The sequence below is a fragment of the Eublepharis macularius genome, chromosome 5 (assembly GCF_028583425.1).
Source record: "Eublepharis macularius isolate TG4126 chromosome 5, MPM_Emac_v1.0, whole genome shotgun sequence".
Lineage (NCBI taxonomy): Eukaryota > Metazoa > Chordata > Lepidosauria > Squamata > Eublepharidae > Eublepharis > Eublepharis macularius.
The window spans coordinates 94582316-94595107 of record NC_072794.1 but is presented as its reverse complement, the minus strand read 5'-3'; the positions used below and the strand labels follow the sequence as shown (position 1 = coordinate 94595107).

General features: G+C 41.5%; 2 protein-coding genes across 2 annotated transcripts in view; one reads left to right on the top strand and one right to left on the bottom strand.

Moving 5' to 3' along the window:
* The window catches only part of EFCAB14 (EF-hand calcium binding domain 14), a 32513-nt gene extending 25586 nt beyond the window's left edge, over positions 1–6927 (bottom strand). Inside the window, exons 1-2 of the mRNA XM_054979835.1 lie at positions 6435–6927; positions 2077–2225 (exon numbers count right to left, since the gene is read on the bottom strand). Coding sequence (XP_054835810.1) covers positions 2077–2225; positions 6435–6667 — 382 coding nt within the window. The 5' untranslated portion in view covers positions 6668–6927. The remainder of the gene's footprint in view (positions 1–2076; positions 2226–6434) is intronic.
* Positions 6928–8752: 1825 nt separating this feature from the next.
* The window catches only part of LOC129330099 (cytochrome P450 4B1-like), a 62729-nt gene continuing 58689 nt past the window's right edge, over positions 8753–12792 (top strand). The window contains exon 1 of the mRNA XM_054980002.1: positions 8753–8926. Coding sequence (XP_054835977.1) covers positions 8768–8926 — 159 coding nt within the window. The 5' untranslated portion in view covers positions 8753–8767. The remainder of the gene's footprint in view (positions 8927–12792) is intronic.

Here is a 12792-nt window from a genome sequence, read left to right as displayed (position 1 = left end):
TCATGTTTTGTTGATATGTGGGTGGGTGGGAATAAAACCAAATATTCATACAGTAATTCAACTTTTTAAAATCAAGGTATGAATTTACCTGATTGTCTCTGCAGGTTACAATCAAAGCTAAAATTCTTATGTATTTGCCTGTTCTCACACGGCAGAAGGATATTGTAATTATAGCAACATGATATGAACTAGAAAGTAAAACTACAGATCACCACTGACCTCTGTGGAACTGAATAAATGAGTGTATAACCCAGCCCATAGCAAATGATGTCAGTTTTTTGAATGTGTTAAAATTAGTATGTCAATTTTCAGCATTTTAGGTTTTTAAAATTCAAACCATGTAAGGGAAGTATATGCTATATTGTCTTTAAATAGTTAGAAGTACTAATCCAATAAAGATTCCAATTTGAAGTTTTTTTTAACATTTAAACCACAATTCCCTCTCCTGGACCAAACGTTTCAGTTCAAGTATTTGTTATGTAAAAGGTAAAGATAGCACTGAGTCATTACTGACCCATGGGGGGACGTCGCATCACGACGTTTTCTTGGCAGACTTTTTGTTACGGGGTGGTTTGCCATTGCCTTCCCCAGTCATCTGCACTTTACCCCCAGGAAACTGGGTACTCATTTTACTGACCTCAGAAGGATGGAAGGCCAAGTCAACCTTGAGCCAGCTACCTGAACCTGGTTTCCACCAGAATCGAACTCAGGTCGTGAGTAGAGCTTGGACTGCAGTACTGCAGCTTAACACTCTGTGCTACGGGGCTCTTATTTGTTATGATGGGGACATAACATGCCATACCTCTAAAATTCTCTTTACTGAATACAAGCCTCACCTCAGAAAACTCACTTTAGAAGGCTGGATTTAGACAAAATCTAATTTCTACCAATTGCCCTTTCCCACTGCAGACACCCCTCAGCCCGTCATTCCTCAGGGCAACATCCTGTGCTGTTCAGTGGGCTACTGAGGGACTGGAGAGGCAGGAAAGTTTTTCTGCCACGAGAAAGTTTAGCCTGATCCAACACATTGTTACGCACTTTGCTTCCACCTTTCATGGACATACAACTGAAAAAGCATTTGAGGGAAGAGGTGCTCTTCCTAAGAATCTTCCTCCACTTTATGACATTGGTTTCCACAAGACTGTACAAGACAATCATTCTATCATCCAATATGGACCTTTTTTCATTAAACATGAGAGAGAACTGAAAAATATTCCACTGATTATGTACATGAATCAGCTCAACATTGCAGTCCATATTATGATGGCAGATAATGCTTCAGAAAACAGACTTTCAAATACTGTATGTTTGGAAAATCCAAAAATTTGGGACTACATATTCCATAAATCAAAGCATATGCAATTGGATTCCTGCAAGCAAATGGAACGTCCACCTTCAAAAACATACAAGATAATTTCAGCTGTGTTGATTTTCCAGATATAAGCTTTCAAGAGTCAGGGAGCCTGAAAAGCTTGTTGGTTTCTAAGGAGCCACTGGACTCAAAGATATCCAAGCATTTGTTTTCCTTAGAGCCATATACTTCCAGGTATTTTCAGCTTAAAAATCTAGGTGAATTAACAGTTTGGATAGGTAATAAGACTGAATAGAAAAGTATGTAGGGTTTTTTTGCTTAAAGAGAAGAATAATTTTTCTTTTAAAAGGCTGACATCTTGAGACTGAACTCTTGATCTTGCTAGTTCATACTAGCTAGAAACAAATATGCCAATTTTCTTCTAGAATATATTTTATTCAAACTTGTGTTTCTGTTCTGTTTGTTGTTTGTGACTTGTAATGGCCTATGGCTGTATACAATAAACCTTCTATCTATCTATCTATCTATCTATCTATCTATCTATCTATCTATCTATCTATCTATCTATCTATCTATCTATCTATCTATCTATCTATCTATCTATCTATCTATCTATCTATCTATCTATCTATCTATCTATCTATCTATCTATCTATCTATCTATCTATCTATCTATCTATCTATCTATCTATCTATCTATCTATCTATCTATCTATCTATCTTCTAGAATATAAAGAAGGCAGGCATTTGAAGTTAGTACTTACTGGTTCGAAACCTTTCCTTTAATGCATCCAGGTCTTCCTTGAGAGCAACCTGCATCCATACCAAACCAACACAAGCTACCACACAAGCAGCCAGAATAACGAAAGCACATAATGGGTAGCAAAACTTGCAGCACCGCAGGTAGTCACTCCTAAATTAAAAAAAAAAGATTCTTCATTTGCTGAAATTCATTCTTAAGTACTGCACAAAACTGGCACAACTAGATTCAATACTGAATGCAATCAAGTATGCTGTTACTATAACCAAGGCTCATGCAAAATGACTTCTGAAAATAGTTCACAATTAATGAACAGCTAAATAAACTTTCGACATTCTTCTGGAACCCACGGTTTTATGAAGTATTAGTGTTAACAAACTCTTGGCCACTTGGCACCGAGAGGAGAAACAACATTCATGCATAGCACCCAAAAGTGTAAGAACGTGTTTTCCTTGATGTATCTTCATTTTCTTCAACCCCCCCAATCATATTATATCCTAAACATGCTCAGAATGTTATAAACAAAAAACTGATCTATTGCCCACTTCACTTTTCCTAGTGTCCAAATAATTTAGAAAACAGATTTCTAGGAAAAGCAAAGTTTTCACTATTAAACCATTCTTTTATCAGGATTTATATTAATGAACAGTAACACAGTGTCGGTCTTCTCTTATTCCATACAAAATTATATGTAATTTCTTCCTTGGCTTTATCCATACCATCCAGAAGACATTTAACACTCTGATTTCAGCTTAAATTTACTATAGCTACTTTCTCCAAAATCTTAATTCCTTAAAATTTAGACCCCTTTATTCAACCAAAATGACAGCAAACAAAAACTTTAAAACTATAAAAAACAAATGACAAGAAAATAGAGTAATAGAATTTCATCAGTAATACTTCATGATATTAAGTGTTTCAAATACTGATTCCAAAGTAGAAAGTTTTAGCACTATTTTTAATTCACTGCTAACCTGTTTTGGGTGCCATAAGACTACATTTCATGGCAATTTGTTATATCCTGTGCTATGGTATCAACATATTATTTCATATTATAATGACTTCCACGGGCTATTTTGTAAATTGCATATTATGTTAAACTGCTTCCTTATTTGGGATTGTTAGCCACAATTCACTGTATTAGCAGTCTTTTGAAAAGAAGGCTTCCTGAACAGGGTATGTGTATTTTAGTTTATTTTCTATTTTACATGATGTGTATTCTGCCTTTCTGCCCTCACAAAGTGCCATTAAAATGGCTAACAAATTAAAACATACATAATAAAAGCCACATTTAAAAACATTAAAACTAATTAAAACCCTCCAAATTTTTAAAACTAAAGCTAAAATACATACAAACACATAAATTGGACAGGAGAGAGGGATTATTGAGGGAACACCAAATAAAACAAACAAACAAAAAGCTTCACTCGCTGGATGGTAACAGAAAGGGACAGACAGACACTACCAAGAAGTCACTGTCCTGGGTTGCTGCCTGCCTAATCTCAGAAACCAGGAGCAAGTGAAGTAAGGTCTCTGAAGACGATTGTAGTGGCCAGGTATGTTTGTAAGGCGGTACGCAGTTCTTCAGGTATGTTAATCCCAACGACAGTACCAGCACCTTGAGTTGTGCCCAGAAACAGATTAGGTACCAATGGAGATTGGCCAGGAGAGGAGTAATAGAGTCCCTACAACCAGAAATACAGATTCACAGAGTTGGAAGGGGCCATATAGACCTTCTAGTCCAACCCCCTGCCCAACGCAGGATGAGCCTAAAGCATCCCTGACAAATATTCATCCAGCCTCTTCTTGAAAACTGCCAGTGAAGGGGAGCTCACCACCTCCCTAGGCAGCTGATTCCACCTTTGAACTACTCTGGCCGTGAAAAAGTTTTTCCTAATATCCATGCGGTACCTTTCTGCATGTCATTTAAGCCTGTTCCTTCGGGTCCTATCCTCTGCTGCCAACTGGAACAGATCCTTGCCCTCCTCCAAATGACAGCCTTTCAAATATTTAAAGAGATCAATCATGTCCCCCCTCAATCTCCTCTTCTCCAAACTAAACATTCCCAAGGCCCTCAGCCTTTCCTCGTAGGACTCAGTCTCCTGACTCCTGATCATTCTTGTCGCTCTCCTCTGCACCCTCTCGATTTTGTCCACATCCTTTTTGAAGTGAGGCCTCCAGAACTGCACACAATACTCCAGGTGTGGCCTGACCAAGGCAGTATAGAGAGGGACTATGACCTCCTGTGATTTCGATGCAATGGCCCTTTCAATACGACCCAAGACTGAGTTTGCCTTTTTTGCCACTGCATCACACTGACTGCTCATATTTAGTTTACAGTCCACTCTTACTCCAAGATCTCTTTCACATACACTACTACCCAGAAGTGTATCCCCCATCTAGTATTTGTGCTTCACATTTCTGTGGCCCAGATGTAATACTGGGCACTTACCTATGTTGAATTGCATCCTGTTCACAACCGCCCACTTCTCCAGAGTATTCAGGTCTTGTTGAATTTTAACTCTATCTTCTTGGGTGTTTGCCACTCTGCCCAATTTGGTGTCATCAGCAAATTTAATGAGTGGCCCATTTACCCGTTCATCCAGATCATTGATAAAAATACTGAAAAGTACCGGGCCCAAAACCGAGCCCTGTGGCACCCCACTGGACACCTCCCTCCAACTGGATGGAATGCCATTGCCCACCACTCTTTGGGTGCAGTCCTCTAACTAGTTCCCTATCCACAGAACAGTCTGCAGTCTTCCAGTTTACCCATTAGAATGTCATGGGGAACCTTATCAAAACTCCAGTCAACATTCTGGCTTCAGCATTCTGCACTAACTGAAATTCTGAACACTTCTCAAGGGCAGCCCCACATTGCAGCAGCCTAACATAAATGTAACCAGGGCACGTACCACAGTGGCCAGATTTTTTTTCTACCCAGGAAAGGCTGTAGCTGGCAAACCAGCCAAAGATGGTAAAAGACACTTCCAGCCACAGCTGCCACCTGCTCATCCAACAGCAGGTCCAGGTCCAAAAGCATATCCTGAATACAGATCCCACCCAGAACAGGTGACACTTTAAATTCCAGGTCTCCACCCACTCCAAAACAGCCTCTAGACACCAGTTCAGGGCTTCTATAGTCTCCCTGAGATTAGCCAAAAACACAAGATAGAGCTGAGTGTCATCTGAATATTGGTTGAAACCCAGCTCTGATTTCCAGATGACCTCACCCAGCTGGTTCATGCAGATGTTAAAGAGAATAGGATGGTATCTTGCAGGACCACATAGACTAAAGGGCCAAGGGGCTCGGCAGCAGTCCCCTAGCAATACCTTCTGAAATCTACCCACTAGGTAGAACAGGAAACAATGCAGAGTGGTGCTGCTCAATCCAGCCCCAAAAGGTGGTCTCAAAAGAACTGACGGTATCAAAAGCCACTGAGGTCCAGGAGAATCAACAGAGATGCTTCCTCTGTTCATCTCCTGGAGCAGGTTATCAACCAGGGTGATCAAGGCTATTTCAGTCACACAACCAAGCATAAAGTAAACTGAAATGGAGCTAAACAAAGTCACCTCATCCAGGAAAGCTTGCATGAAGGTAGCCCTCATGTAAATATTGCAGTAATTAAATTAGTGTGTAGTCTAACATGATCTACTGTCAATAAAAAAGTATATGAAAGGAATTTATACTACAAACATCTTCTGAAACCTTAATCCAAATTAACTGTAAAGGTGTGGCTCCCATTTAAACCAGGACAAATATTTTTATGTGGCTGCACATAACTCACCTAAAAAGTTAACATTAAGAAAACATTAAATGTTTAGCAAATTTCTATAGTCTTTGCAAAACAACAATATTCTCACCTACAAAAAGCCCAAGTAGCTGTATATGCTATAGCAAGACAAGTTATACCAGAAACACACCCATCAGCCCAATTATCAAATAAGATTTACCCAGAATAACGACTCCTCTTCAGGCTGAGAATGTATATCCATTCCTCAGTACCGTCGGTTCACCTACACCCAGAACCCCCCCTCTCAGATACAACAGATTCCAAAATCCTTCTCAGACATAACATCCCGCCGCAGGCCCGACCACCTCGCACTACTGTATACCAATCTAAACCCTGACCTTGTTCTCACCCCGCCGCCCACTATGTCGTCGATCCGTATAATTGACCGAGCAAGTATTCCCCGGACCAGACGCACACCTTCAAGCCCAACCGCTTCAGTCAACCCCGTCGCGCAAAGCGCCTTCACAAAGCGAACGAGGAGTCCCGCAGCCGCACCCCCCCCCCCCGCTCCCAAGGGCGCCCGCCTGTGTCCCGTGGCTGCTCCCCACCCGCCCTTCCTGGGCCTCACTTTGCGAAGCGTGAGCGGGTGCCTGGGAGCCCGAACCGGTCGCCGTAATCCGGGTCCGAAAAGCTGCTGCTGCTGCTCTCGGCGGACTCGGTGCGCAGGAGCCGGTGGCCCGAGGCAGAGCCTTTCCTTGGGTGCTTCTTCTTGCGGCCGCCGCCGCCGCCACTCCCACTGCCCCGCTCGCCACTCCCGCTGCTCAGCCCGATGAGAGCGTTGAGCTCCTTGCGCTTCTTCATCCTCTTGGGCTGGGCTGGGCTCGGGGCGGCCGAGCTCCGCAACCCGGGAGAAGCTCCCAGTGCCAGAGCCCGGATCGCCAGCTTCGGCGTCTCCGTCTACCCCGGCGTTTCAGAGCGGTCGGCGCGGCGTCCTCAGACGTCCAGGGTAGCGTCGCTCCTCCTTCCTACCGGCAGCTGCAGCAGCCTGAGCCATGGCAGCCAAAGGCGCCGCGCCTCAGCTTGCCCCTTGGCCCTCACCCGCCCATCCGTCAGCACGGGCCGCTCTCATTGGACCGAATTAGCCCGGAAGCCGGGCGGCATCGCTGAGCATCTTCAGGGCTCGCCTATCAGTGTCAGCTGCTCTCATTGGACAGAGGGACTTCCGCTTTACCACCAACAGCTCCTGCACTGACCGACGTTAATAATTTCTCATTGGAAGTAGAGCAATAATTCGTTTCCGGTTTAGGTGAATTGGGCATTTTAAACCCTAGAAATCGTAAAAGGCCATAGTGACCTGTAGCATAAACTTCCGCCAACAAATGAAAGCCGCCATTGGCTAGGATTCCTTATTAGGTCGCTCTATCCTTTGGCGCCTCTATTGTGAAAACTATGCGTTTTATAGGCTAGCATACTGGACAGGCTCAGAAGACTCGGGATGTTTCGGAGCTTTCAGTAAATGCAAGCAAGGCTAGCAGCAAGATGTGTATTACTATTCAACTCTGCGTATAATTAAATCTTAAATAAGTACTGGTCTTTCATGTAATGCTTGTCTGCCGTCAAAAATGGATATTTTGTGGGACTAGGGTTTCCAGCCTCCAGGTAGCAGCTGGAGATCTCCTGGTATTACAACTGGTCTCTAGGCCACAGAGATCAGCTCACCTGGAGAAAATGGCTACTTTTGAGGGCGGACTCTATGGAATTATGCCATGCCAAGGTCCTTTCCCTCCCCAAACCCCACTTTCTCTAGGTTTCTCCAGGTTTCACCCCTAAGATCTCCAGGAATTTCCCAACTTGGAGCTGGCAACCCTATATGGGACCAAGCAACACCATAGGTATAACGACCATCGTGTTTACTATAGCATATAAAAGCCCCCCATGGTCCCAAATGGTGTAATAAAAGTAGTAATGCTATATACTCAGCCACTTAGTATTATGTCACAATTTACTGGAATGACAATGAGTAGGGATTATAATGAAGGGATTATTTATTTATTTATATCCCACCTTTCTCCCAAATAAGGACCCGAAGTATCTCATACAATTTTCCTCTCCTCCATGTTGCCCTCTGACAAATGAGCTTGGACTCTTGAAAGCTTATGTCCTGGAAATCTTTAAGGTGCTACTGGGCTCAAATCCTCTTTTTCTCTTGCAGACCAACACAGCTACCCTTCTGAAGAAAAAAAAATCCTTTACAGCAATCTCAATGTGTGACATTTCATTTAACTGTTTTGCTAACTCCAGTTAATTAAATAAGTATGCATGTCTATTAGAGAGCTACCCTAACGAGTAAAATCCAAGAACGAAAACCACTTAATACATTTTATTAGGACTAACTAAAATGATAACAAACAAGCAGTTGAGCTCTCCAGAACTTTTCATCAGACTTTTTTCTTTTTTTTAAAGGCAGGTCATTTTAAACTCAAGAACCATGTAGGTTCAAATCCCAACCAGATCATGAAATCCAATATGTTGTAGCTTAAATCTATTATTTAATACCCTACATATGAGTAAAGATACAGGAGGGCTACCAGGGGGGGAAAAGATTACCTGTATAGAAGAAAATAAAGCAGTTGTGCACGTGCATATAGGGGATTTTCAGCGAGAAAACCTCCAGAGAATTAAGGATTAAAAAGTCCTTTCCCCGCCTCGGGTAGCACAAGGGCGGTTTAAAGAAACAAGAAACGGGCCGCCCCCCTCTGAACTTGCTCCCCTGACTGAAAAGTCCACTGATTCTTCCTTTGGCTCTCCGCAGCAAAAGCTCTGGCGAGCTGAGAGAGATGCCCAACCTCCCCTTTTTGCATCGCTTCGCCCGAGGGAGATGCGAGCGATGTGTGCAAAGCGCTGGCGCCTCTACGGGTCAGACGCAGTTTGCGCCGAAGCTTGCTTGCTTCTGTCTTTGCCATGGACCTCTCCCGGATTTTGTACCTGTTTATTATCTTTTGCCTGACCGGGATGCTGCTTAAGATCATCCAGCTATATCGGCAAAGACAGGAGCTTCTGAGGACGATGAGCAGTTTCCCAGGCCCCCCGGCACACTGGCTATACGGCCATATTCATGAGGTAGGCATCGGCTCGGTGTTTGTTCAACAGGGACAGAAACATCGCCCCAGTGGCGGGCTGCTAGTCTCAAGGCTCTGGAAGTTAGTGGACCATTTCCTCGTGCAATTTACCATACATATAGTTAATCCTTTAAGCGTTTCGAAAAGCAAATGGGATGGTCTGGCCGGTTTAGCAATGTATTGGACCACCAACTGATTTTCAAAATGCTGGGAACAGAATTCCACTTACATAAAACTATTTTTCAGGCTTAATGCTGTAGATACGTGATCAGGCCACGCTGCTACCCTAGTTTCAGCTTTGCGCAACAAAGACAGAATATGCTGGAACATAAACATTATCAATTTGCAGTTACAAACAGGAAAGTTAAATTATGTAGACGTTTCACAACCAAGCAACAGAGGACAAAGTAAAGTGGTTGTGCATTTCCATGTTATAATTTGTTACATTTGTAATTGGTGTCTACTTGTTTCTTTTAGAGAGGCTGACTGTAGCATCTTGCACATAGTTACATTTGTAAAATTTATAGGCTGCCTTGTCAGAGACCTGCTCAGGGTTGCTAGCTAAAACAAATTAAACATTTTATTTAAATATTTCATTTAAACTTAAATCGATAGGTTTTCTTCGCATACAACTAATCTATTTATTTATTTGACCAGGTTGCACCAAAAGTACAATTTCATTTTTGTTTGAGGTAATGTAACTTAAGAAGAATTCCATCTTTTAATGAGTCATTACTAAAGAGATTTGAAATTTTATAAGGAGACAGAAAATAGCTAATATATTTTGATATGTAAAACATCTTCAGGATGCTTTAGTATCATGAGTTATACTGACTGGGCAGGATATGATTGCTACTAAATCTGCCTTGTACCGTTGGGACACAACACATAATGAATCTATGCCATTGCTGCAACACTACTGTGCTGACAGTAAGACATTGCCACAAAAACTTTTGTGCTGATGAAACTTACATTTACTCAGTAAGGGCTCTGTGTGTGTGTGTCTCTTTCTAGCTAGACATTAAACACCTTTCCATTCTGCCGCCTCAAGTATTTGGAAATTTATAACTTCTTACATCAGCACAAGTTGATCCAGTTGAAGACGTCATATGCTTTGTTCTTCTAGATGTTCTTTGATTATTTTAATGCCGCAGTGAAGTCTGAAATATTGACAACTGCTGATTTAGCAACAGTGTTCAATCAAAAACAGGAGGATAGGCCACCAAATCAAACTGCATTTGTGCCATTCATCTTATATCGGTTTGATGAGTAAGTGGTAAATATACTCTGCTAAAACATAATAGGATGCAAAAAGTTTCTGTAGAAAGAAACTCTGCAAATAAATCCTGCTACTGAGCAATAGGATCAACACTCACTGCCATGTGTGAACTGAGCTGCTCTGGTCTTGGGCTCTCCATTACCTTCCTCCTTTATGATAGTTCACCCTGTTAGGCACAAACCATGAGCACATTATCAATCTGGTTTACTTATTTTTTGGTTTGTGCTGCTTGTGCAGTCACACAGTCAGCAGTACAGATTGCATGATGACCCAAACCTCATAAGAATAGAATAGCAGCCCACGATGCAATGTCTGAGTTCTAGATATATTTTTTATATATCTTAATGAGTAATTTTTAAAGAAGGCTAAATTTATGTGGCAAGTGGGAACCCTCAAAGACTTGTAGGGGGCATTTCATTCTTCCCTTTCCCACTGTTTCCTCTTTCATTTCCCTGAAAGCTCTCATGGGTTCTTCTCTTTTCCTTCCTCCTTCTCTCCTTTCCACCTACCAGCTAACCTATCTTTATCTCTCCCCCATCAATCTTCAGTCTCTCCTTATCTATCCATGGCACTCTCTTCTTGGGAAAACTATGGCCTAGTTACACTGTGAGGAATCTGCAAGGACTCATTTTCTCCTATATCACCTTCCTCACACTATTTACTTTTCCCATCTTCATGGCAAGCCACACATATTTACCTTCCCTTGCTTCCTTCTCTTCTTCCCAACCCCCCCCCCCCCATGATTATCTGCCTCCATTTTTCATTGAAAGTTTTATATCGTTAAAGAGCAGACCTAAGAAGACTGCAATTACACATGTACTAATAAAATAAACAAAAATGACTAATCAACAAACAAGAGTAGTAAAACATACAGAGAAAACAGAATAAAAGGAAAACAAACTATCTAAACTAAAAAGTTTCTGATTTTCTTCAAAACAATTATCCATATCATGTCAAATTTACACTTTCTCTAGATAATAATTAGAAGCTCTCTTTTTTCTAACATCAAAATCCCTTAGTCCATAAATCCTCAAATCCTCATTATTCTCTATTTAATGTAAATAATCTAAGAAGGGTTTCCATTAATTTTTTTTAATTTTTAGAATTTTATTTAAAGGGAAAAAGAAATAACAATAGAAAATATGTAGACGTTGTATAAAATACAGAATACTAAATTTAAGCTACAGCAGAAAAGAATATTTAGAATATATGGCACCACAGCTAACTTATGAAATGTTTCTCCTCTCCCTCATCTTAATTACTTATACCTAAAATTTCATATTAATAATCTTTAACCAATCATCTATTTCATATTTTATACTCAACTTTTTAAAAAGTCTCTATTTTGTAATTAATCTATTTCCATATTAACTGCTCTTAATTTTTCTTAATTTCAAGCTATGTAATCAAAGAAATATTTCCATTTTTTTCTGGAATTCCAATATTGGTCTGCTGAGTACATAAGATGTAAATTTAGCCATTGATGCATATTCATACACTTTATCTATCCACTCAGATATATCTGGGCAAGAGTCTGTCTTCCATTTTGTTGCATATAGTACTCTCGCAGCTGTCACCATATACTTGAAAAATTTGCCATGGTTTTTTTTTTGTAATATTGCTCGATAGAATATTTAATAGCATATTTTGGGGATTTACCTCAAACTGAAATTTAAAAATCTTATGCATCTCTCCCATGTGTTTTTATCCTAAAGAATCTTGAACAGAGTACAAAATAATAGATTTAAGCTACAACAGAAAATATAAGATATATAACACAGCTGAATTTCAGTTTGGTGTAGTGGTTAAGAGCACGGGACTCTAATCTGGAGAGCCAGGTTTGATTCCCCACTCCTCCACGAAGCCAGCTGGGTGACCTTGGGCGAGTCACAGTTCTCTGGAACTTTCTCAGCCCCACCCACCTCACAGGGTGATTGTTGTGGGGTAATGATAACACTTTGTAAACCGCTCTGAGTGGGCATTAAGTTGTCCTGAAGGGTGGTATATAAATCGAATGTTGTTGTTGTTGTTGTTGTTATATTACTCCTCTCCCTCAATTGGTCTGTTATACAGAAAAAAACCCTATAATACTTATAGATAGAATATCTAATAACTTATTTTAGGGTTCAGCACAAGGTAAGACTTTAAACATTTCATATTAAACATTATATTCAGCCTCGTAATATTTACAGCCCAATCCTAACCCTCCAGGCAGTGTCGGCACTCATGCGCTGGTGTAAATGGGGTGGTGCTGCACGGCTCCCTATGGACTTTTGCAGGATAGTCACACCGGCACCTGAGCGTGGCAAGGCGAGATGCAGGGCCCACCCACTGTTCCTCTGACCACCCCGCTCACACCAGCCAATGGCCATACCCCTCCCCTGACATTCAGGCGAGGGGCAACCAGTGGCGCAGCCAATGGGGAGGGCCAGGCTGGTGGCTGCAGCTTGGTGCACCTACACATACCCGCCACCACTGCTACCACCAAAAGAAAAAGGTTCCCCCTCCCTGAAAAGTAGGGACAGATAGTAGGGAGCTGATCTCTGTTGCCTGGAGATCAGTTGTAATTCTGGGAGACCTCCAGCTAC